The sequence below is a fragment of the Callospermophilus lateralis genome, chromosome 1 (genome assembly GCF_048772815.1).
Source record: "Callospermophilus lateralis isolate mCalLat2 chromosome 1, mCalLat2.hap1, whole genome shotgun sequence".
In the NCBI taxonomy this organism is placed as follows: domain Eukaryota; kingdom Metazoa; phylum Chordata; class Mammalia; order Rodentia; family Sciuridae; genus Callospermophilus; species Callospermophilus lateralis.
The window spans coordinates 201,006,994-201,034,630 of record NC_135305.1 but is presented as its reverse complement, the minus strand read 5'-3'; the positions used below and the strand labels follow the sequence as shown (position 1 = coordinate 201,034,630).

Here is a 27,637-nt window from a genome sequence, read left to right as displayed (position 1 = left end):
TTTTTTAGTCAAAAAGTCTTCATGTTGGGAAGATTTAAATCCACCAGTCTTCACTTAGCTCTGTGTGGTGATATCTCTGGAAAGGTGAAAACATGGGTAAGATATGAAGCTCTGTAAGCCTCAATTTCCCCAGATATAAAATGAGGGTAGTGGGATTTACTCCAGAGGATCACTGAGACACAACAGAATTAAAACACTGAGCTTAGCACAAAGAAGACAGAGGTGGAGGAATATGGGGCATAAGAAAAGAAACAATAAAATTATTTATTTGGACAGGATAATAGAGGGTTTCTAAAAGCCTTAAGACCAACTCAGATCCTTGGGAAAGACAACATACAATACTGAGTTCCAAGATAGCAAAGCAGATATATCAAAGACAATGTATGATTTGGATACATAAAAATAAACAATGCCTTCCTTCACACACTGTTCTTCCAGAGAGACATGAACGCAGTGTTAACTAGTGGACACAGTCCTGATAACATGACACAAGACCAGTTCTCGATCTGGAGATATGACAATGCTCTTAGTAATTAGTTCACAAGTCAAAAAGACAATGACAAAAAAAATTGTAGATTTTTCATCCTTCAGAGGAATTTTCAGTTGTAAATTTAGGATTCCATCATTTCTTTAAAGCAAAGCCACGAAATACATCAGCCTGAAGAATGCATGCCTGCCTCATTTCAGCTGATTAGCACGTCTTCTGAGATTAAAAACTAGGATGGCTTTCCTGTCTGGGTTCCTGACTGCTCCTTAGCTTTGAGTTCTTTTAGCTTCTTCTCATAGCGACTCATGAAGTAATCATCTGGTTCAATTCCTGCATTCTTCAAGTTTTCCATGACCTTTTCCAGTCTGAGCACTGAACGGGCTCCCTCAATCTTTCTTGTGCTCAGGTACAGAGTGAACTCTTGGAAATCCAGAAGCTTACAGGTGTCCACAGAACAGATATTTCTGATATCACTGCTTCTATCCAAACGAGGGAAAAACATCAGTCCTGACAACTTCTCTAGGTCCTGGAGGCTCACTTGGAATTCAGTTAACTGGGGTTGGAAACCAATGGCTTCATTGGGCACCACAAAGGCCCCCAGTGCCAGCGGTTCAGTAGACTCTGGGCTTCTGCGAGCCAGTATCACCTTATAAAGGTGTGAGGGGACTGCCACATTGTCCTCACCAATCACCTAAAAATAAAGTGACCATATTAATGATGCTGATTTGTACTCACAGTTCACAAATTTTTTCTCAACTGGCCTTATAAGCCAATCTAATACCCCATCCCAATGAATTCATATTCAAGGCAGACATAATAAGTGGCAATAGAGATCCATCACAGAAAAGAGGAATATGTAACAGATCAACTCTGATCACATTCTTTAAAATAATGCAAACTAAAACAGCAGGGGTCACTGTCTTCTCTGAATGTGGGACAAAGGACAAAGACATGCCATGAGTGAGGTCTAAGTTTTTAATGGACAAGAAAAGTCCTCATTTTCTCTTCATCCCATAGAACTTCTGTTGCTCTAAACATTCAAAAGTCAAAACTGTTAGACTGGGTACTCCCAGCACTAGAAATAAAAATGTGGCCTTGGTTTCTCAAACTCATCAGGAAACTAAATAAACCATCTTCAAAGAAATAGCCAGACACATCAACTTCAGTATCTCCAGTATCACCTAGATTGTGGCTCATTTTTCTAATTAAGTATATGTAAATGCTTTTTCTCTGACTTCTGCACATCTTGGACCATCAAACATGGAACTTCTCAATACGTTGTTAAACCAAACCCTTGGGAAAGGTATTCAGGCAGTGAAAAAGCAAGAGCCAGGGTCAGGAGGAGAAAACAACTAGCTATCTGTGGAGGTTGGCCATATTAATGAAATAACATTATCATGAAACCTTTTCAAATTTCCTTCCAGTAGGCTTAAAAGCCTTATCTGTTGTCTAAAAAAGAAAAATTGAACCATCCATTTACTTAATGGTCCCCAATAACATGACATAATCCAACTAAAATATGTTCATGGCATTTCCGCCACTCCCAGGTCCTTCCTTGGTAAGAGTAGGTTTTCTTTCCTGATCAGATATCTCTGCTGGGTATAGGATTCCCTGTCGGGAGCACAAATACTGCAGAGAGATGAGAACCACAAAGGAGGATTGTTTACTGATTTTCCCAAACTCCTACCTACAAGACACACAGCCTGGGAACTCCAGGATCATCTGCTATCACATGTGGAGGTCCCATAGCCATGACCTATGGAAGGGTTGAGGGGAACACCCATCCACAGGAATGACTTCTAAAAGCAACTGTCTGAACTTCCTGAAAGTGGTTAGTCAGGCTTCAATGTAGACTGAGGTTTATGAAACTACACAATCTACAGGCACAAAAACCTTTACTCCAAAAAGTAAATTCATGCAGCTGGGAACATAAGCACATATCAAAGCTGAAAATAAACCACAGAGGTTCAAAACCAGCCCACAGATTACCAACACATGCTAATTCAACAATGTCACTCAGAAGCCCTGAGCCTGAAACTGCTGGAGATACAAAAAGAAATGAGATTCAAGTCAATGCAGCTGGCCTGCTCTTCAGAAGTCTACCATTGCCAGGCATGGTGACATATGCCTATAATCCCAGGGATTTGGGAGGCTGAAGCAGGAAGATTATAAATTTGAGGCCAGCCTTGGCAACTCAGTGAGGCCCTAAAAGGGCTGGGGATTATGGCTCAGTGGTAAAGTGCCTCTGGGTTCAATCCCCAGTACAAAAAAAAAAAAAAAAAAAAGCAGCAGGCTTCCATCTGGACTAGGTAGGAGAAGCGGGGAGGGCACAATATTTGCAGCTTTCCCTGCAAGCAGAATGTGGCTAGTTGCCAATACTTTGAAGGAGCTCAGGGGAAGCTGGGGGCCAGAACTGAGGGCACAGCTACAGCTGAGCCACACTATTTGCAAGGAGGGAGAAACTGAAATGGGCTTCAAAAGTTCTGGCCACTACTGGGGATCCAACAGTTAAGCAAATTTTTGGTGCCACCTCGTGGGCATTCCATACCACTGCAGCACAATTCTCAGACCAAATTAAGAATCCTTCAACACCACCCCCCTTGGAAGTTTCATGGCCTCATGGACTTCTTGTCTACAAATGGCAATCTTCAAAACAGATTAGCTGATCATGCCTATTCGCTGCCAATAGAGCTTCTATTTAGGTTCATTAAATTCCAGGCAAAAGTAAAGAAGTTTGGCATTTTTATGTTTGACAGTTTTACTTCTCTGACAGTTTGCTTCTCTTTCCTTCCCTTCCTTTTCTTCTGTCCTTCCTTTCTTTTTCTGGTGCTGAGGATGGAACCCAGGGCCTCAAGCATACTAAACACACACTGTACCACTGAGATAAACCCCCAATCCACTATTACTTTTGAGAATCCTTCTGGACACAGGAATTCCTCCTAGGAACCAGATGTGATCCTTCTAGCCATGACCTTCTCAAAATATTCCAAGAGGAATAAAACATTATCCCTAGAAACAAGTAAGAAAATGAAAACTTACCCACTTATTATCTCTTCTATGATTCAATCTGCTATATTCTCAGAAAACATACATCCTTAAAGCTGTCTAAAACAGGAACTGGTTTAATTTAGAAATCTTTAAAACCCACTGTTTGAATTTAAGACCTTTTTAAAAATCTTAAGATATTTTATCTTTTTTGTAGACAACTCAACCTGCATAATTTTTCCCACTTTGGGAAAAATTGGAAAACTTCCAGAAAACATTTCTAGACACTACATGGGTACTGAAGCAAAGGGTTCAGTGGACTGGAAGCCTAGATGTCTGGTCAATTCCTGACATTGCCACTAAGCTGCAAGTAATATTCACCTGTTTCTTGTTTCTTCATTTACAAAACAGGCTCACAAGATTGTTGCCAATCTTCAAGATTGTTGTGGAGACATATTAACATGTTAGTTAAGGAAAAGACTTCAAAACCTGCCAGGCCTATGTTAAAAGCTATCTGGTAATGAATGGCATTCAAAAAAACAGGATATCAACAGGGGGAAAAAAATGTTTTTGCAGTGGGATAGTGACAAAACAGGATCAAGCAAAGTTAGACCAGTTAAAGGTAAACAGTGGGTTATAGGAAAAGAAATCAAGTTGGGCACAAATGATGCCCCAAACAAAGGACTTCTAGGGCTTACCATGAACCAGGTCTTTAATATCAGTAAATCAGCAACAACCCTTTTCATAAAAGATTTAGGTATAAAAATACTACACACACACACACACACACACACAAAAAAAAAACTTTACTGCTATTCAATTACTCAAAAGCACTGAACTCTTGTCAAGACTACAACAAAAATTTGAAATCACCTGGGATTGAATAGAAAATATAATATAATACAACAAACAGCCATAAGCTGGCACTCATTCGTGACCCTAAGTTAGTTTTCTTATATGCTGGCCTGAGCTTGATTTTGTCCATCCAAGAGACAGAAATAACAATTACCACTGCTATCACCAAAACCTCCACTCCAGCCCCCAGAAGAGGACAACAAGAAACAAAACCCAAACAAAGCCTGCCATATATAAAATTACTGTGCCTTAAATAAAATATTAAGCAGTATCTTGAGAAAAAAATGGTTTTGCTAGAATCAGAAATATTTGGTGATATTCCCCTAGTAAGACAAAAAAAGAAATTCCAAAAATAAAACTGCTAGGACATACCAAGAGACCAGGCCCTTAAAAAGTTATGCCAGTCAAGTGAAACAAACCATAGCAGTTTGATAAATAGGGAATTCATACCTAAGAGGACAGAAGGAACAAGAAAAGCGAGGCAGTCACAGGAGGCGGAAGGAGGTCACCCCTCTGTTATCTGCAAAGCCTCAGCAGATGCTAGTGAGGCAGCACAAACCCTACAAGACAGAGCACCCCACACTGGGGCACCTGCTCCAGGCAAGGAGGTGGATGGGAGCCTGCTAAATCACAGCAAAACAAGCACCTTTCCCCAGACTGTCAACTGTCCTTGAAGGCTTAGGGTGGGAGTAAGGAGATAACCAGTAAAATAATTTATTTTTCAACTAAAACAAATAGATAAGGAAATGAACAAATGTTTTCCTGAAATATAAAACAGGAGACTTAAAAAAGATTCCTTTATCCCATCATGTGATGGCTTGGGATTCCTGGGGGCATGTTTTCAATTTCCTCCCCCTCTCAACGTCGTTGGTGGACATCTGGAAAGTGCTGCTTGTTACAGTATAGAGACTGTTCAATACTTCTAACATTACCACCACCATCGAGTTGTAAAATCTGCATGCAGCTCACTCTCTTGTCAGGTCATTTATAATGTCCAAGCCAGAATCTTCAGGTATGTTTCACTTGTCTGGAATCAATCTCTTCTTGAAACAGGCACATCAGAGAAAGCACACGGATGACCTCAGCTATAATAAAGGGGGTGATTCTGATTAGAGCCGTCAGATGACTCACTTCAGATAAAATCACTGCTACCAATCTTCCCTTAGGCTCACATTTACTCAAGTTCTGCAATGCTGTGATCCTCTCCTACATATTCCAACAGACATTTCTGCCTGGCTATAAGGAATCCTCCTCATGGCCCATTTTCTGTTCTTATTTTTGCATGCTAGCAAATATTACTTGTAACTGCTCTCCATCTGCACATTTTTTATTACCTGCTGGCCTTAAGTATTTGTACATGAAGAGCATAGCAGCCCCTATGGTGTAAACTTTTGAGAGCCTCAAAGAACAATGCTACAAATGATTGGCAACAGTTGTAAAAGTCAGACCTATATTTGAATGCCTTCCCTTTTGTTTTTGGTACCAGGGATTGAACCCAGGGGTACTTATCCACTGAACCATACCCCCAGATCTTTAGTTTTTATGTTGAGATAAGGTCTTGCTAAATTGCTAAGGGCCTAAGTTGCTGAGGCTGGCCTCAAACTTTCGACCCTGCTGCCTCAGCCTCCTAAGTCACTGGGATTAGAGGCATGCCCCACCACACCAGGCTTGGATCTCCCCTTTACTAGCACTGGGATTAGAGGCATGCCCCACCACACCAGGCTTGGATCTCCCCTTTACTTACTTGAATCCTCCTAGCCTCAATTTCCTTATCTATAAAGGATAGCCACTAATTTTTTGTAAGGGTTACAATAAGGACTGAATGAGATTAGCACATATAAAGCTATTTATATACCACCTGGAATACAGGCCCTCAATAAATATCAGTTCTTTTGCTTCACTTTCTTCTAAGTATAAACACATATATGATATATTGCCTGAACAGAAAACAAATCAACACCCCATTTTCATTAGGTTACATTCTTCTAAATTAAGGTTCAGAGGATAGCTATAAGCAAGCAATAAATAATGAATGGTTAAATAAGAAAACAAAACACTTTCCGAGCATTCTGAACTGCCATACATAATTGCAAGGCATTCTCTTGGAGATAGGAATTCACGAGTCAAATCACAGACTGATTTAGGGCTGTGCAATGCTATGTCACCTTTCCCAGCATTGCTAAAGAACTTTTAAAAGACTCTGCTTATTAAAGAGTAGCCTGAATTTTTTACCTGGGCATTCAGGTCTCTACCAACAGGCCCAACCTTTCATTTTTGTCTCTTGTAAATCAACATTCTTAGTATTTCTCAGCACACACCCTACCTCTCTGTCTCCTCCCCTTTCCTAATCTTCCCTCCTATGCGTGTTTTCCTTAACCAAATTCTCCCAAGTTTATATGATTTGTGTGTGCATACATATAAAATTTGAGCCAAATTATTATTCTTAAAATGACAAAAATTTCAAGACAAATTTCCCAATTAATAACAGACCATATTTTGCTCTCATGCTAACAGATACACTAAAGACACTTTAAATTTTTTTAGGTTTAAAATCAGGTTTGGCCAGGCACAATAGCACATGCCTGTAATCCCAGCAGCTCAGGAGGCTGAGGCAGGAAGATCAAAAGTTCACAGCCAACCTCAGCAATTTAGAAAGGCCCTAAACAACTCAGTGAGACCCTGTCTCTAAATAAAAAAGGGTTGGCAATGTGGCTCAGTGGTTAAGTGCCCCCTGGATTCAATCAATGATACCACCCCCACGCCCCAAAAAAATTTTTTAAAAAATCATTTAATCTAAAAAATAATGTAAATTTTCACAAAAGCTATATTATTATAAAAAATTGTCAATTAAAAAAACATAAATACATCAAATTATAAGTTGCTTTGATATGCTTCTGAGAAAGACGAAAAACTATGACTCTCTGGGGATATAGATTGTCAACATTAAACTTTATGTATGCAAAAAAAAAAAAAAGAACCCATCTCAATACAGTTATTTGCTTTCTTAGTGACCAGGGTCTATATATCCTCTTCTCAAAAAACACAGGAACAGGGCTGGGGTTGTGTTTCAGTGGTAGAACGCTTGCCTAGTATGCACGAGGCACCAAGTTGGATTCTCAGCACCACATATAAAATAAATAAAGGTCCATCATTGACTGAAAAAAATATTTAAAAAAAAAAAACACAGGAACACAGAAGACAGGGAAGAAAGACCTTCTTGACAGCCACTAAAGACAAGAGAATTCATGTACTACGCTCTTTGGGGCTCTCTCCACCCACCGTAAAAAAAAAAAAAAAAAAAAGGCTAAAAATAAATGTGGTGAACACACATATGACAAGCCAAACAGCAGAACGAGCACTCAAGAATCAACTTGTCATTCAAATGTTGGTTTCTAAATATCAATCGCACTAGAAGGAATCAGGGCTCCTTGGAGAAATGGTTGACGCCAGAGTTTGGCCAAGATGGGGCTGAAACATAGCCCTAAGCCAAAAGCAGGAAATGCTCATTTGTGTGTGGGGGGGGTACTGGGCGTGAAATCCAGGGGCACGCTACCACTGAGCTACATCTTCAGGAGTTGTTTTCTTTTTTATTTTGAAACGGGGTCTTGCTTACTTGCTGAGGCTGGCCTTAAACCTAGCAATCCTTTTGCCTCAGCCTCTGGAGTTGCTGGTATCACAGGCATGTGGCACATTTCATGTGTCCAGCTCAGAAATAAGAAATGCTTTTGAAAAATGATGAGGCCAAAAAACAAAGAAGACAACTTGAAGGGGCACCTAATGGCCAAAGCTGGGCCACCTGAGCACCAAAATCAATACTCACCAAAATCAATACTGAATAAAATAAAGAATCCATGCATTCACACTGATAATAAATTAGAGAGAAAAGTGCTAATGGTGGAATAGTAATTAATAAATAATTAATAAATGTAGCATAAATAAGAATTAGGAAATCATCATTTAGGGAATACTTATAGTTAACAACTAATTCAAGCAATAATCATCAATGGATGATAAAACTACTGCATGAGAGTTTAAAGAGGACTCCCATGGCCTCCAAGTATTCCCAGAGATTACTTACTAATTTCAAAGGGGAAAATGGCATAGAATCCTGATAGATGCCTCTTTACCCAAGTAATTAAAGTTAGTATCGTCAATAATAGGACTAAGATATCAGATGCCTTTTCATGTACAATGCAATCAGCAGGACACAAGATCACTTCTGTGATATTTGGCCAAAACCATAACTATCATGTGAATACAACTGACAAACCCAAATTGAAGGACATTCTACAAAACATCTTGTCTATGTTCTTAAAAAATGTTCATTAAAAATAGCAGAGTGAGAAACTATTTCAGATTAAAGAAGACTACAGAGATATAACAACTAAATGGAATGTACAATCTTGGATTGGATTCTAGATCAGAAAAAAAGACTGCATAAAAGAAATTATTGATGCAACTGGTAAAATTTGAATACAGACTATGTTTGAGATAATATTCTTACATGTTGAATTTCATGAATTTGATAATTATTCTAAGGTTATGTGAGAAAACAGAATATTTAGGAGCAAAGGGACAAGATATTCATAAGCAATTCTTAAATGTTTCACAAAATAATAAAAACAGGTAAATGCATATTCATATGGGGAAGGGAAGGACAAATATGTTGAAATGTTAACAACTACAGAATCTAGGTGACAGATACAGGAGAACTCTTTGTACTGTTCTTACAACACTTTTATAAATATGAAATTATTCCAAATAAAATGTTGAAAATATTAACCTGCTTTTCAAAAAACAAATGAAAAGATTCAAGTGGGTTTCTAAGTCAAGCAATTTGAGCATAGGTTTTTGTGCTTCCTTCTTCCAATTTAAAAATTAACACCCCCCCCCAACACACACAATGGCCACAATGAGGCACAAAATAGAATACACGCATTAAAATGCTAAGCATGGCAGTAGTGTGTTAACAGACTAAGCAAGAACCACCAGCAACTTTGGGAAGATGAAAGATGGATGTGATGAGACCATTAGATAAAACAAAGAGGAAGGAGCCAAAGATCACATTTTTACTGCTCCTGAAGTTAAGTAGCGTTCCACTGCATAAAGGTGTCAAAATCAAGGTGTGTGACCGAAAATTTCATCTGCAGAATTACTGTACAACAAAAGCAGTAGCCAGATGGTGCACTTAAAACTTTAGAGAGTGTATCATACCTGCAGATTCTAAAGTCCTGATGTCAGGATTTTAGAACATTTTCAGACAACCAAGAACTTAGAAAAGTTTACCATCCAGACTTCCAGACAGAATTTGAAGATATACTCTCCCACCACCACCATCACCTGCCCCCCCACCACACACACCACTATAAATAAGAAAGAGGAGGAAGAGGAGATTAAGATAAAGTAGACCTAAATAGTGTCACAAAAACAAATGACAGATGTATAGCTGACTTAAAACCAAGACCACCAATGGGCAGGCTTCTGGGACATAACTCTCCCTTGGTTTTCCTCCCATATTCAAAGGTTGTTCCTGCGACTCTCTTACTGGATGTTAAGTTGCATAAGGCACAACTAAACTGCTGAGGCTGGCCATCCACTTGTGATCCTCCTGCCTCAGCCTTCCAAGTCACTGGGATTACAGGTGTGAACCACCACACCCTCAAATACTCTCAAATTTACATAGCCAAAACACAACCCTCAATTTCTAGCTAATAACCCTGATCCTCTCTAGTCTTCCCCATCTCAAACTCTTTTCCTCCCATTCTACCACTAACCCACCAGGAAGTTCCTTCAGTTCTAGCTTCAAAGCATATACTAAATCAGTGCATTCCTCACCATTTCTACTACATTATCCCATTTAAGTTATGATTTCTCACCTAAGAAAACTCCATTAGCAGGCTGGGGTTACAGCTCAGAGGTAGAGCACTTGTCTAGCATGTATGAGGCACTGGGTTCAATTCTCAGCACCACATATAAATAAATAAAATAAAAATTCATTGACAACTAAAAATATATGAAAAAAAAACCCACCATTATCTTTTTAACTGCCACTCTCCCCACTTCCACCTATTATATTCTTCATAAGCAACCAGCCTGGGCTTCAAAATGTAAACCAGCTGGGTAGAAGAGTACACACCAGTAATTCTAGGTACTTGGAGGCTAAAGGAGGAGGATCACAAACTTGAAGTCAGCCTTGGCAACTCAAGAGACACCATGTTTCAAAACAAAATTTTAAAAAGGTCTAGGGGTGTAGCTCAGTGATAGAGTGCTTGCCTAGTATGCATCAGGCCCCAAGTATTGCTGGGGAAGGGTGAAGTAAACTAGATTATGTCACTATCCTGATCAAAATCCTGCAAGAGTATTTAATCTCAATCAGTCCAGACTCCTTCCCATTGCTGCCTCCTATGATCTACCTCCTTCTCAATGGTGCTTCTGTTCTCACCACTTTGAGCAGAACACTGTTGCTTGAACATGTCAAACTCAGTCTCACCCATCTGTCTTTGTAGCTGCATATCCGCTAGATGGAAAACTCTTCATGTGGCTTGCTCCCTACTTAGGATTCTGCTTGATCTTATTTCCCCTCACTGGCCTGGCCTGTCTTTCTTTCCTACCCCTTCTACAATCCTTTGCTATTCTTTATTTTTCTACATGGCTTTTTGTTTACATCTTATTCACTATAAAAATAATAATAATAAAAAAAAGGCTCCATGAGGGCATGCATTGTCTGTTTTATGGCTATAACACAAGTACCCACAATAGTGCCAGGTACATAATAGAAACCTGATAAAAATTTGCTGTACAGTCAGGCACAGTGTCTCAAAATAAAATATAACAAGGGCTAGGGATGTGGCTCAGTAGCTGAACACCCCTGGTTCAATCTCCAGTACTTTAAAAATAATAATAATAAAAGCATATTATTACATTTTTATAAATAGCAAGTATAATATACATTGCCAACTTTACCTTCCACTTCTATTTTTCATTTGTCATAGTATCTCTCAAGTGGGACAGACTTAATGATATAGAATTACATCTAATTCTTTACAGGTCCAAACATACTACTTATAAAATCATTAATACTATAAATTCTAGTTTTATATTTAATACACCAGGATTACAAACTCAAGAACCAATAATGTTCTTATTCAAGTTATGATTGTAAATAAGTGAAATGGGTCAGAGGACCACTAATGCACTGAAGAACATGTGCTCAATTTAAGGAGAATGCTGAGACTCTTACTAATTAACTGGTGTTTATGAGAATATAAGCCAAATGTGACTGATACATCTGACTTTTTTTTAAAAGAGAACCTAAAATCTGGATTTATATGAGCTCTCCTAATCATTAAACATTACCAACTAATCAAAAAAAAAAAAAAAAAAAAAACCTAATTCCAGTAAAATACCTCTACAGTCTGGCATCAGTTTACAATCTGTGCTAATAGGCAAAGCTCAGACTAAATTATAGTTAGCAAACAAATGGAAATGCTGTGAACTTTGACAATATTTAAGTGATAGATTCTGAGTAAAGATTTAAGTATATCATGTAAAGTCAATGATGTAAAGTTTACTGAAAAAATAAAACTATGTGACTGGTGGAGACTGGAACAATACAAAAAATGAACTAAATAAACAATATATTTCATAGAGATGAATCAACTATTAATAAATGGTGACTCAATGCTTAAAAATAGTTTTAGCTATCATTATTCTAAGATATAGAAATTACCATCACAAGAACTAGAAAATGAACAGTGAGGTTCACACCAGAAGTGGGAGACTTTACCTTTTCATCTTATACCTTCTGTAACTGGTGGAAAGCCATTTTGGGATAAATTTCAAGTAAGACAAAAAGAAATTTCTCTTGTGCTCTGCTACAGGAATTCCTAATTTCTGTACTAATGCCAGCACCCTGTCCCATGCTTTGATAAGAGGAGACATGTCAAAACGAAATATCTTTTAATCATTTGGTCCAAACTGTATGCTACAGATATTAATTGAAATTCTATGATATGGGACTGTTGATATTCCCTGATTTCAGGTGACTGTGATAGCTGCAAAGTGATTTTTATCACTCTTTCATTTATACTGATTTCAATATAAATAAAGTTTCCTTTTCTGTTCATTTGGTATTGCTCATTTTTTGATGGTTCTGAGGATAAGAAAAGCAAATATGTATACTTTCTGTCATGATTTCTGGACACCAGATAGACTGCTGGCCAATAAAACTGAAGACAAAGAAACTCAATAGAAACTGCTGCAATACTGTAGGTGTTCAGATATTAAGAAAGAGAATTAAGCCAGGTGTGGTGGCTCACACCTGTAATCCCGGCTACTCAGGAGAGTAAGGAAGGAAGATAGCAAGTTAAGGCCAGTCTGAGCAACCTAATAAGACTGTCTCAAAATAAAATTTTAAAAAAGGCTGGGGGTATACCACTGGGATAAAGTGCTCCTGGGTTCAATCCCCAGGACCAAAAAAAAAAAAAAGGGAGAGAGAACAAGAATTAATAAAAGTTGTTGAGTCATGGGAAGGGGCTGTGACTCAGCAATAGAGCACTTGCCTAGCATGTGAGAGGCCCTGGGTTCGATCCTCAGCACCACATAAAAATAAATAAAATAAAAATATTGTGTCCAACCATAACTAAAAAATAAACACTAAAAAAAAATTTGTTGAGTCAAAGAAATTAAGAGTAAGAGATGACTCCAGTGGCAAAATGCAGGAAAGAATGGAGAAACTAATCAAGAATACAGTTTAGAGGGGGGCTAGGGTGTGGCTCAGCGGTAGAGCGCTTGCCTAGTATGTGCGAGGCCTGGGTTTGATCCTTAACACCACATGAAATAAATAAATAAAATAAAGATATTGTGTTCAACTACAACTAAAAAATAAATATTAAAAAAAAGAATACAGTTTAGAGATGCCATTTAGCTTCTGCATGCAACTCTGTACACCTTTCCCCCACACATTTGTTGAATTAAAGATCTGCCAGTGTGAACTTGGATAAGTCCTATAAATTAACAGAGACGTGGAAAACTAATGATACTGGCTCAAAGGCCAAAAATCTGAAAGAAATGAAAGACTTAAGACCAGAAAGGCTTTAAAATAAAAACAAAAAAATAAGAGTATTACTCAAAGCATACTTTTCAGGAAGTTAATCCTGACTGACATCACACATTTGAGCACTATGATGCCAAATAAGAATGAGGAAAGCTGACAGGTCTCTTCTGAAACTCTTCAAGGCTACTTGAACATGCTTGAATACCATTCACTGATAAACTATTCAAGAGAACCAAGTTGTCTATTTGATAGTTTCAATAAGTTAAGATTATTTAATAGTTTTTGGTGTAATAAGAATTATAATACAAAAAATGTATTTTTAAAATTCTGAACTAAGACTTAAAATTTGCAAGAACAGCACAATGAACTCCTTTCCTCTCTCAGATTCAGCAAGTTTTACTATTTTGTTTGATTTGCTTTATCACTCTCATTTTCCCTAAATTTTTGAAAATAAGTCACAGACACCCCCTTGGGCCCCTAACACTTCAGGATACACTTCCTAAGAACAAAGACAGAACAATTACCAAAATAAAAAAAAAAAAATACAACTATTTAACCTATAGACCTCAAATGTAGCCAATTCTCCCAATAATGTCCTTTTTAGCAACCTCTGTTTTTCTAGTCTAAGATTATACTATGTGTTTTGTTTTCATGACTCTTTAGTCTCCATTAGTGGGGAAGAGTTGGTTTCTAAGGCTTTGCTTTTTATGACACTATCCCCTCTAGTAAAGTACAAGACTGGTGTTTTAAACTGGGTGCATGCTTATAATCCCAGTGACTTGGGAGGCTAAGGCAAGAGGACTGCAAGTTTGAGGCCAGCCTTGATGTGGGGATGTAGCTCAGTGGTATAGTAACCCTGTGTTCAATCCCCAGTGCCTCGAAAAAAAAAAAAAAAAAAAGATGACAGATGTTTTACAGAATGTCTGACAACTGGGGTTTGACTAATATTTCTACACAATGGGATTCAAAGTTATGCTTCTCAGTGCATCAAACCAGGAAGTATAGCATACCAGCAAATCCCATTCATTATTGGCAATATTAACTTTAATCACTTGGTTAAGGAGGTGACTATGATTTTTATAACTCTTTTCATTCCTGAAAATTTATTCATTGACATTCTTTAGTTAGCAGAAACTTTTTTTTTTTGGCACCAGGGATTGAAGTAGTACCTAACCACTGAGCAACATCCCTAGCCCTTTTTTATACATATATTTTTTTATTTAGAGACAGGTTTCACTGAGTTGCTTAGGGCCTAGCTAAGTTGCTGAGGCTGGCTATGAATTCACAATCCTCCTGCCTCAGTCTCCTGAGCTGCTGGAATCACAGGCATGCACCACAGCACTAAACAGAAACCTTTCTTTATATCCCATGTATTTATTTACTCATTAAAATTATGGATTCTTGTTTAATTCAACAAGTTTATAATCCATTTGCATTTTTATATTAAAATATTCCCAGATATGGTGACTGAGAATTGTTTCAAGCAGACCTCTAAGTCCTTCTGACATGTCCCCACCACATGCCTGAGTAGTCCCTTGCTCCCTGGCACAAGATGATCCATTTTGAACCTTCCCTGTACCAGCCCTGGAATCAGCCATTTCTTTACAGGGCTGGGTCCTTGTAGAAAGAGATGACTTTTTAGAAACCAAGGTTTGTCTCAAGATACACACATTGCTAATAGCATATCATTGCTTCTAGGCCCTCTCAACAGGAAGAATTAGGATATATATATTTGTAAGTCATATTTTTAAAAACTGTATCTAGTATAAGAAAAACAAATCATCTTCCACTGCAGAATTTAAGCAATACAGTTAACAGAAATGTCCATAAACAAACTGTGAAGTACTCTTAATTATTGGTTAATATTTCCTTTGAAACCTTGGGTAAACTGTTCTACTGCACAGTAAGCTAGTCAAATAAATCTTTCAATTTTATGAATATACAACATTCATAAAATTGTAACTTGATCATTTCAGGTTTACAAGTCAAAATTAAAAGAACCTTTTTTCTGGTGATAAGAGTACAAAAAAGATTTAACAAAGCCCCAAATAGTTAGTATTTGACAAGAGAATAAAGAGAGTTTTATGCCATTTTGAGAAATTAATCAGAGAAGAAAAGTTTAAAATAATTAATTTTAAAACACTAATTCATTTGCCATGCCTCACTCTGATAAGAATTACTGGGATTCTCTGACAGTGTGACAGTCATTGGAAACAACTTTTCTACCATTTTCAGCCAACAAACAGATGTAGTTGAACCAGTAACTTCAGGTGAGAAAAAGGAAGCGGGTTATTCATAAAAACCTATGTGAATGTGCTGGATGTAGTCATTGGGTATTTGGTCCACACTGGCTGATCAAAAGCAGGCCAAGCAGGACGGAAAATACTCCACAGTTTTTATGTTTGTTTTCCTAAATCTGTTCCTCAAGTTATGCAATCTTGTCACAGATTTTCTTGAGTAATCATTGAACCTAACCACCTTTATTAAGGACCTACTTAATTCCCAGAACTGAGCAGGTGTTCCCTCGAAGAACATCTCTCTGACTTCACCAGCAAGACCATCAATCCCTCTTTTTACTTACTCTAGCATCTCCTCCTCACTCCACCTCATTCCCTGCCTGAATAGACCCCAAAGTAATAGTGTCTCACTTCAGCCCTGCTCTTGGCAGAACCCTCTCAATGATGAAATTCAGAGTTACATATTTTTTTGGTAAAAACACTGGCTCTTCATGTGCTACTTTGTAAACTGCCTAAGAATTCCCCAGCGACATCAGAAGCTCTCACATCACTAAGTATACTCTCTCACACCTTTTATATGTCTTTCCTTCAGTCTATAAAGGTACACAAATAACTTGCATATATTTAAAAAAATTATCAAAAATCCAAGCTTCTAAAAGAAAAACTCTTCCCCATTTTTTCAATTCATTGCATTCTGGTTGTTATCCTGGACTCTTCCTTCTTCCTCACCCAAAAAAGTTAATGATGGTTATTCTCCCTGGATTCCTCTACTCTTCCCCACTCCAACCACCTGCACTAGCCCCCTCTCTCTTCTCACGTGGACTACCACAGCAGTGAACTAACTTTCTGGCCTCTGAGTCTTCACTAATGCCCCCTTTCCTCTACCTCTGTGTTCACTGCCACCGGAACACTCTTAGTAAGACTCAAAACAAATCACATTTGACCACACATAAAACAAATTCATGGTTTTATAGTACCTAAAAATTAAAACCCAAGTCTTCACCACAGAATACAAAGTCATCTATCAGTTGGCTCCTGACTTACCTGTTGCAGAAATTCCCATTGCCCTTGAGTCATCCGTACTTTTTGGTACGTAAGCTCTAGTCTCTATGAATGACATGTACAGCCTTAAAACCAAGGTGCCAAATGCCCTATGCTCACACTGTGCCACCTTATGGAATTCCCATGATCTCCTCCTGACTCAGTTAACTCTTTACCTACCTACCTGTCAAGCTCTAGTTCAGGTATCTCCCCTGTTAAGCCTTTGAGACTCACATGAATTTGAGGGCTTCTGTGATAGCATTGTATCTATGTATTAATCTCTACTAAGCATAGTACACTTTAAAGTGGTTCATTGTTAATGCATTTATCTCCTACTGTGAGCTCCTTGAAGTCAAAGATTGCTTTTTATCCTTTACTACCTCCTCTATGCCTATAGCCCCAATAGATGTTCAATAAATGCTACTGAATAAATGAAACTAAAAAGTACAACACAAAATAAGATTATAATTTCATACAAATAACATAAGCCTGAATGTTATAAGTTCCTACCTGGTAACTAACTGTTTTTTTCCCATCACTTCTAGTCTGAGGTAAGGTTAAAGGTCCAGACACTACCCAAACATCTTCAAACCTCTCTGTCAGTTCACGACAGTACATTTCTATTCTGAAAAACAAACCAAAAAAATTGACAAACATGCGGAAAAGCACATCACCACATCAGTTCCTAGGAAAGATAATAAAAATACTGCATTTGTGTCAACTTAAATGCAACCATGGCACAAAATGTTATAAGCATATAGGCAATGATGTTCTCAAAGTTTTATTGCAAAAAAAGTTTTTTTAAATCACACCCGTAAACTTAACTATCTACAATCTTCACTGTATACACTTAGCACACATTTTAGAATTGAAATTGTTAACATTTGTCAGGGCTTAGAGTGTCACACTCAGTGGTAGAGCTAACATGCACAAGGCCATTGGTTAGATCCCCCAGCATGGCACACACACAAAAAATCTAAGCCATAGTTTTCAAAAAAATATTTAGCCATTCCTATTGCAGGACAATTTGGTTTATCTTAACATGTCTTATTAATGCAATACTGTATTAAATCCTTAGCATAAATGTCAAGGGCTAGAATAACTGAATAAATATTTTAATGAGGGCTGGGGTTGTGGCCCAGTGGTAGAGCTCTCGTCTAGCGCTTGCGAGGCCCTGGGTTCGATCCTCAGCACCACATAAAAATAAATAAATAAAATAAAGGTACTGTATCTGACTACAACTACAAAATTAATATTAAAAAATATTTTAATGTCTTGATTATATGAAAATCTTAAAACTGATTTTTAATGGAATTCTACGAATTCACTCTAAGTTCCAAAATATGACACAGCAGTTTCACAACAACAAAAAAAATTATTTATTTCAAACTTACCAGATAAAAATGGTAAATGTTATTTTAATCTGCACTTACACTATAGTTGGAAGAGATCTCTAAATGAGATAACAGTACTTGTCATTATTCCTGTTTATCTAAAATGTAAAATTAAATTATTTTTATAGCATATATGTCCAATTACAAGGTAAAATTTTCCTCCTAAAAATTTATCCAGTGGGAAAAGAAAATGTTAAATGTTCTCACAAGTATGTAATCAGCAAATCCAGAACATAGGAAGGAAATATAGGACAAACATTCTAGATCTTCAACAAAGAATTTATAAGAAAAAAGGGAAACCTACAGATTACAAGGAACTGAAGACATACATATATCAACCAAATCTAGATACAGATCTTATTATAATCCTGATTAAACTAGCCAACAAAAATAAAATAAAAGACAATTAGGGAAAGTTGAACCTGGTAATAAAGAACTGCTGTTATATATTTTAGGGGCAAATTTAGGGTATTTTAAAAGAATTTTTATCTTCTAAAAATATACATTGAAATACCTGCAAATAAAACAATATATCTGCAATCTGAAAGGGGAGAAGTATGGTCATGCAGATGAAATGCATGTGCCCACAACTGGTAACTGCTGGAGTCTTCTTTTAGTGTGGTGTGCTTTTAATTCTTTTAAATCATAAAATACTATATGAGGAAAACACAATAGCCTGAAACCACCTTCATCAAAGCCAGTTTTAATGCTTAAAGAAACCATCTGAGAGAACTTAATGTCAGAAAAATGCAGACGGTCCAAAGAATTTTATATTTAAGTTTCATCAAAAACTGCTTAATGGTTATGTTGAGCAGTACCAACCTTTTTATTTAAAAAACAGAAGCACTGGTATACAAGAAAAGAAAAAGAAAAAATGTCCTCTTTGGACACACTAAAAAAAAAAAAAAAAAAAAAAAACAAGAGATGTTACTGCCTCAGTTATTGACAGAAATATCATTAAGTTTCTTTCAAAATTTGACTTTTAAACAATGGCAAATATATCAAAAAGGCAGGCTAAGTTTTGAAGTATATTTATCCACAGAAGCTCTACACACAAAATATAGCAAAGAAAATGGTCCAAGTCTCTAACTTTGGTGGGGTTACTTCTGAAAAACAAAGACAGACAGTACTATACATTCTCCTGTTACATCACTCATCTTCCACAGAATGTATTTTATAAATTTTCCACCTCACCTGTTCCAATATCCAGAATTATTATCAAAATTCTGAGGCACAATATTAGAAAGGTAAAAGGTTTCAGCCATGGCTTTCTGTGAAAAGAAATTAAAACAGTAACTTACACTGAAATATTTTACAAATCAGACATAGAAAAACCAGTTCTTATTAATTATTAGCTCTAGGGAATTAGTGACTACAATTCTTGTTTAGATAAAGGAAAGCCATAGGTATTTGAGGACAGAAAACTCTATTCAAAATAAGCACTATAACAAATAAGTAGTTAAGTGTGCTTAGCTTTGCTTATCATTTACAAAATCAAAACTTATTACGTAAACTCTAAGAACTAAAAGTTTCCAATATAAAGCTTAAAAGTGTTAATTTTGGTTTTAAGTATGTGGCTGAGAATTTCTCAAAAATGGACAACTTTGAGGAATTTAAAAAGTATAGCACAGTTCAAAAGTGCAGAGAAAAATTCCCTTTGTTCCTGGTCACAATAGGTTTACTCACTTCACACCTCTCACTCACATACACAAGGCTCTCCCTCACTGTATTCCTTTTCAAATATCTATACTGTCAATGTCACAATTACCATCTTTTCTTCAAGCAGAGGCTCTCAACCTTAGATGCACAATGGAATAAACCAGGGAGCTTAAAAAACATTGATGCCTACATCCAACATCCAAGATTTCTGATTTAGCAAGTCTAGGGATTTTTGAAACCACTATCTTAAAGATAGTAATCATCAACAATTCACATAATAAAATGCCAGTGTCATGAAAGATACTTCTCCCTTTCTGCAAGGGGTAGGAGCCAGGAAACTATTCAAAATTAAAGGGGACTTGAGAAATTGGACAACAGCCAGGCGCAGTGATGCACACCTGTAATCTCAGCAACTCAGAAGGCTGAGGCAGGAGGATTGCGAATTCAAAGCCAGCCTCAGCAGAAATGAGGTACTAAGCAACTCAATGAGGCCCTGTGTCTAAATAAAATATACAAAATAGGGCTGGGAGATGTGGCTCAGTGGTTGAGTACTCGTGAATTCAATCCCTGGCTCCAGCCCCTCCAAAAAAAAGAAATAGGAAAACAGAATGTAATGTATGATTCATGATTAGATACTGGATCCCCCCCCAAAAAAACTATTATAGACATAATTGGGAGCATTCAGGAAACTTGACCATCAATTGTTTTTTAAATAAGACTCTACAAATATAAAGAAATTCATTTGTACACACTTTTTGGTGTGATACTCTGGCCATAATATATTCTCATTCTTAGATGAATCATGGCCCTGACAATCTATTTAGGAAGAAATTGCAATTTTCTTTTGATGGCTTTAAAACATCTCAGATACATAAAAAGTCTGGCTACTAGATAAACACATACATTACACACATACACATGCACACACACATACATACTTATATCCATATAAAGTCCATGTACCAAAGTGTGATTGTAGTACTATCTTTTTAACTTTTCAAAATAAAAATGAGTGAGTTGGGAGCTGGAAGTGTAGCTCAGGGGTAAAGCACTTGCCTAGCATAGTTGAAGTCCTGGATTTGGATTTCCTAGACACCCCCCACACACACACATGCATGTGGCACACATACAAGGATGAGTGAGAAGCTTTAGTCTCCAGTAGTTTTTCAGTTTCTTTTTATGTAGCATTTAGTTTTCCTCACTCACCCTGCTTAAAAATGTCTTGGCATATGATTTAAAAGAGAGAGAGCGAGAGAGAGAGAGAAGAAAAATAAGAAACAGAGAATGGAAGTTCTCAAATTTTAAGACTGTGGTCCCTAGACTTTTAACCTCTAAGTCCCGTGGTACACATAACATCAGCCCCATATCCCTATCCTGCCCCAAATATGCCTACACTAGAAAATTTGTTATTTCCTGCTGGAGCCATGTGTCCTCGTGACCAGCCGCTTCCAACATAGTCCTCATTGAAGGCACTGAAGACTGGAGGGATGTTGGGATCAGGCTTGAATTTACAATGTTTTCTGTCAGCATCACCTAAGAAAAACACACAAAATGGTTAAGTTGTCAGTGGACAAATATCCCTCGAAGTTCTCTAAACACAGCAAGCTGGCTGCTGCTGGCTGGCATCTCTTCAAGCAGCTAGTACTGGAGACTGCATGCACGTCTCGAGTTCCTGGGATAGTTCAGATACTTCATCTGAATTTAGAAAGGACTGACCCGGGAAAGAATCCTTTCATACAGGGTAGCTCTCTCATGATTTTGATTCTAGCCTTCCAAGTTCAAGGAAGACGATCCTGGATAGTATTTAAGTAAAACAATGATCAATCAAATAACTCAAATACATAAAAAGCTTGGCTACTAGATAAATTCCTGTTTAAAAGAAAACAAAAAAAAACCGTGTGTTTTATAGAATCATATTTTGACAAGTTTATTTGTACTCAAATAATGGATAAATATAGAAACAAAACAATTTGTTCTGGGCAGGCACAGCACGGAGGAGGGGGTGTCTCTGACATATTGCTCATTGCCTCTTAAAGCCATGACAACACAAATGTTTAAGTTATGAACTCCACTCAGGAATTTCTAAAACACAACATTTTAGCATCACAAAGGAAAAAAGAAATTTCACTTTTGCTTATTTTCTGAAGCCTCCAAAATGGTTTGCCACAGAGGACATGAGCAGATTCTAATACTATATTTTCCACTGTCATCAGCTCAGAACTTGTTGAACTACAAGAACTACAGCGCTACAGAATATACTCAATTGTTACTCAAACAAGTGTAAAATGAAGATCAATGAAGTCACTGATTACAGTGTCATTTTTTTGATCCAAGAAAATTTTAGGGGGCTGAGGTTGTGGCTCAGCAGTAAAGTGCTCGCCTAGCATGAGCAAGACCTGGGTTAGATTCTCAGCACCACATAAAAAGAAAGGCATTGTATTTCTGTCTACACCTAAAAATAAATAAATAAATATTTTTTAAAAAATTTTAAAATGATCAGATCCCAAGGTTCATAGGAAAGTACCTAATACCTAGCTTTCTGGAATCACTTCATAAAGAAAAAAAGTAACTGATAATACAGAATTATCATAAATAAACTTCTAAGTGTCAGTAACTTTGGAATTGCCTTCTTTCATGCCAACTTATCTTTGCCTGGCCCTCACTGCCCTTAAATCTCATTTGTGGAAATTTCCAAAGATGCAATAAGATGATCCCTTCCTTGAGGGAAGAGGTAAATTTACTCCTATCAGGCATCCAGCAGCATTACCAGTAGTGACCATATTAAACCAAGTTCAGGAATTAAGGTTCTCTCATCTGCACAGGTTTGGGATACCAGTCTGCAGATGGGACAGTTTGTAGCCTCTGCCTCTCGGAAACAAGCTTCCCATTTGATGCCTCTGCTAATGCCAAGACAACTTTCCATATAGTACCCTACAGCATATAGGCAGGTTAGTTCTGATTTACTCTTCCCCAAGAGTATAGCCCTTTGGAGTTCCAGGTTAATGGGGGAGAAGGGTTTCCTATAAGACAATTTACCCTGGGTGAGCCCTAGGTCTTTCCTTTAATCCTTCTCACCCTATAAGGCTGTGAAATCCAAGGCAAATTTGCAGGGACTGACCTTGTCTCTCTGTCTTTGCCCCAGATTTTGCCTGGCAATTCTCCAATATCCTGTTGGCTCTTTATTTTCTAAAAGTGATTTTTAAAAATTCTTTTATATACTGCTAATAACATTATAATTTTCAGAAAGAGAGTTAGTCTTGATAACTTAGTCTGTCAATACTGAAAACAGAAGACTTTTTACACCAAAGACAAGTAAAATCCAGGTGTACTGCTTTCTTTTTTTCAAATATTAATTGGTTCTATTTTACTACTTTGAAACTATTAATTGGTTCTATTTTACTACTTTGAAACTCAAGGGATTTATAATATAAAATGCACTGCTTTTCTTATATGCTTCTGAAAATGATAATTAATAGGAAAAAAATTAGTAAAGTTGAAATTCCTTCTACATTGGGAACTTTTGCTATAAAAATTTATTATAAAATCAAGCGGGCTTCTCTTGACATAAATTTATAATCAACTTTAAGTTTCTGTGATAAGGTTTTCAACTATATCAGCTTCCCTCTAGCAGCAAGTACATTCCAAGCCTCCTGCCATGCTGTGGGCTGTATACCCTAGAAAAGTACACATTCTTTTTAATATCAGCATTTTAATTTTCAGATATAGCACAGATTTTAAAGCAAAATAAAAGTAACATGTACTACATAGCAAATTCAAATGCAAATAACAAAATAGGAGAACAAAACAACTATAATGAAAGGAATACCCTTAATACGTAACAGAAATACTAAAAAAAAAAAGCTATCCAAACTGAAAATAGATAGAGAACAATTTACAGAAAAGAACAATTCACAAAAATGTTATCCTTCCCTGATAATCAATAAGCACAACTATAATCAGATATTAAACTGATAAAAGTTTAAAAATGCTTATACAGATATGGATGGGGAGGAGGGACAAACAGTAATGGTGGGAGAGTAAATTGGAAGGATCTACCTTGAAACAAATTTGACACTCATCGTCAAATTCTGATAATCTTGGTAGAATGAGAGACATTATTACCTTATATACATGTATGATTACACTATTGGAAGGACTCTGCACTATGTACAACCAAAGGAATGAGAAGTTGTGCTCCATTTGTGTACAATATGTCAAAATGCATTCTGCAGACATATATAACTAATTAGAACAAATTAAAAAAAAAAGATTTGATAAATCTTTTTTTTGGGTACCAGCGATTGAACTCAAACGCACTTAACCACTAAGCCACATCCCTGAGTTGCTCAGGGCCTTGCTGCATTGGAGGCTGGCTCTAAACTCATAATCCTCCTGCCTCGGCCACCCAAACTGCAAGGTCTCATAATCTTAATTAAAGAAATCATGTAAAGACACACAATCAGACCTGCCTACCTCTCCAGTCTCACTTAACATCACATTCTCCCTTCTGGCCTTCTTTTTATTTCCTAAAGGAACAAACTCACCTCTTCACTGAGGCCTTCACAGATGAAAAATGAGCTTCTTTGCACCAAGAATGTTCTTTTCCACATTCTATGGCCAGCCAATCCCTATTATCTAGGTAACATCCGTCTACCCTTTAGTCTACTTTATCAGAGAAGTCTCACTAATCAAAATTATGTTGTCTAGTTATAATTTCTCATCATACTCTTTACTGTTCCTTAATTATACTACCTTAACTTGTAATCACTTCTTTCAGAAAAGTTACCAATTATAATTACATATTCACGATAATTTAATAGGTCAATTTATTCCCCCAACTGAAAGTTTCATAGGGACAGAGACCATCTACTCTGGTCACTGCTATATCCCCAAGAGTTAACACAGTGCCCAACACACAGTAGGCACTTGAGGTAAAAAAAAAAAAAAAAAAAAAAAAAAAGAAGGATGCTCCTTACAGCAACAACAAGACAGAGCTTAGTGTCGGGATTTGGATTCTGTCACCCTCTGAAACAACTGGGAAGGATCTGGGGGCTCCCTGGCTGCCAAGCAGGGTCCATTTAATTAGTAAGCCATATAAGTATCATTTCCTACATGTGCTGTGAGGTTAAAAAAAAAAAAAAAGGTTGAGAATATTGAATAACTTTGTTCAAAATTTAAAAACATGTTTCCCTGATACCTTTACTTCAATTTCTTTTCAACCACTTACCTATGATCTTACTTCTGGATATATGTTCAAGAACCCATCTAGGCACCCGCTTTGTCTGATCATAAGACAAGGCATGATTAGTATAAAACCTAGTCTCTGTTCCAGTTAAAGGAAATCCAAATTGTTCCAATACAGCCTTTTCTGCAGATTCTAAAAATTATAAAGGAGAGAGAAAGAGAGAGAGGACAAAAACAGCAAATAATTAGTGACTCTAATTAAGAACAAAGGATTATAAGAACACATGTGACATTTACAAAGAATTAGCTCAGAATTCTACTCAACCATCCTTTGTTCACCATATGTCTAGCCTGGTACCTGGTACAGAACTGACATTCAAGAAGTAGGGATGGAAGAGGTACTTAGTATCTCTTCTACCCAGTCATCATTTAGGGCAAATAGTTGCAATCAGTTTGTTTCTGCTTTATTTGCAATGTCCTTTGCAGTATATTCTGTCAATGGCAACAGAAAACCTCTATTAAAAGTTATGTATAATATTTTTAAAATATATTTTAAAATAAATGTTTCAGGTGATCAGCCAAATGGTAACATGAGTTATTACATTCTGTAGGTCCTATTTTCACTCCATGTCATTACTGGTAATGAATCATTCCCGTGATTGAAGGGGAAAGAGCCTGCCTCTTTATTTTTAAGACTGAGCGTGGAGTTTAAGAGTGAATGTGGATTAAGTGTGGAGACAAAATCACAGTCTTAGTTTAAGTTTTTTAAAAGACTATCATTCAGGAGCTGGGGATATAGCTCAGTTGGTAGAGTGCTTGCCTTGCATGCACAAGGCCCTAGGTTTCATCCCCAGCAACACACACACACACACACACACACACACACACACATCCAGACTATCATTCACTGACAGTCTCCTACTAAGGACAGAGATGTGCCTTGTAGCAAGACAGTAAAATGGGGTACTGTTTTTTCCTAGGGGAAGAAACCAAGCACACTCTTTAGTGGCGAATCTTTCGGATGACTTCTTCAGTCTTCAACCACCAGATCAGTTCTCTTGCTCAAAAGGAGCAAGTTAGGGATAGGGATATGGCTCAGTGGTAGAGCCCTTGCCTAGCATGTGGGACTGGGGGCCTACGTTCAACCCCAACATTCAAAAAAAAAAAAAAGGAAGTAACAAATTAAATTAAATTAGCATGTCTGGGAAAGTGCAAGAAACAAAACTTTGGTCATATTTTAGCAACAGATAAGGCACCTGGTAATTTGAGGAAAGGCTAGCGTATTATTCACTGGAACAGTGAAAATAAGGGCAGTTAGCTAATCTGCCAAAACTGTGAGTTCATCTCCTTTTCCATCCATACTTCTTGAATGCCAATTCTGTACCGTGCTGGGCATATGGTGAACAAAAAAAAAGACAGTCTCAAGGCTGAGGGGGCTAACGATCTAGTGAAGGACACAGGCATTAAAAAAAAAAAAAAATACATACCCTGGTGAATTCTTCGGGAACGAAGGGAGAGATCTGCAGAGAAAATTAAGGTCGGGAAAGGGGGCAGGGAAGCGGGGCGCGCAAGGTTTGGAGCTGCCACCTGGACCGGGCCCGGAGGGCGGGTCCACAGACTTACCGTCCGGCTCCCTCGCTGCCAACGCTGCCCCAGCGCCCCGGCTCCGAAAAAACTGCAGGGCCGTCAACCCTGCTCCCGCCGCGCCCACTACAGCCCCTGCCAGGAAACCACTCAGAAATCGCCGGGAGCCTTTAAGTCTGGAAGCAAAACTCTTCGCAGCCATCCCTCCTGTGGTGCCAATCTTTTTGCCACTGCGCATGTGCACAGTGGGTCCGAAGCCCGACGACCAATCATAGCCGGAGGATCAAGAGACGCATGCGCGATCCGCAGTGCTGTGTTTCGAGCTTCCCAGAAATGCTAGATCCTGAGCGCAGACACGCCCTCGCAGCTGAAGTCCTCGCGCGCCCCCTGGTGACAAACCTGAAGGACCAGGAGCTACCCCCATCTATATCTGGCCCACCCACCTGGTAGTGTGGGAGTATGACGTCTTGAAGGTGGTGGAGGTGGTGTTACTGGAGATTGAACCCAGGGCCTCGTGCAAGGCAAGCGGCCTACCACGAACCCACATCCCACGTCTTAAGGTCTTAATAGTGTGCATACACAGTCCGAATACCTTTACTCTCATTGACTAGGTGTATACACACTTGCACATGGTCCACTAAGATACCCAGAATGGAGACTTAAATTCGAAATCTGGTTCCAAAATCTATGCCACACTGAATTCTTTATGACACCTGGCTTCAAAGTCATATGGTTTCCAAATTATAACTTCTAAAAATAGCTTTGTACATCCTATAGAGTTTCTTGGCAAGCCAGTTCTCCGTGGTGGCTCAAGATCTTGGACCAGAGTGCAAAAGTTTGGATCCCCCCTCAATTGCTTTCCACCTTGGGTTTGTTGCTTCACCTTTTTAGGCTTCTGCTTCCTTTTTTAAGCCAGAGTACTACAACTACTTAGACCCTAAGGTTCTTATAAGAATTAAAGGAGAGGACACATTAGGGCATTTAGAGAAGTGCCCAGGGCATATCTTTAAGCCCTCTATAAATATTAGTGATTTTTGAGCCACTTTGTCTTGATAGAATTTAAAATTTAGATTGCTGAATGCCTGTTGACAATATGTGTATGTGTGTGTATACACACAATGGATTTTTTTTCATAAATCCCCACTTATAAAAAAAA

At 37.7% G+C, this 27,637-nt stretch overlaps 1 protein-coding gene across 2 annotated transcripts; it reads right to left on the bottom strand.

Moving 5' to 3' along the window:
• Positions 1-250: 250 nt before the first annotated feature.
• Exog (exo/endonuclease G) lies at positions 251-26,719 on the bottom strand. 2 transcript variants are annotated; one of them, XM_076843739.1, is made up of 6 exons: positions 26,521-26,719; positions 24,941-25,090; positions 21,107-21,246; positions 19,249-19,325; positions 17,171-17,285; positions 251-1,178 (listed from the first exon to the last, which is right to left on the bottom strand). In XM_076843739.1, the coding sequence occupies exons 1-6, from the start codon at positions 26,717-26,719 to the stop codon at positions 717-719; spliced, it is 1,143 nt and encodes a 380-aa protein (XP_076699854.1). In that variant the 3' UTR covers positions 251-716. The 2 variants fall into 2 exon arrangements, with proteins under 2 accessions (XP_076699854.1, XP_076965335.1); XM_077109220.1 differs by lacking the exon at positions 26,521-26,719 and adding an exon at positions 26,385-26,402.
• Positions 26,720-27,637: the final 918 nt, after the last annotated feature.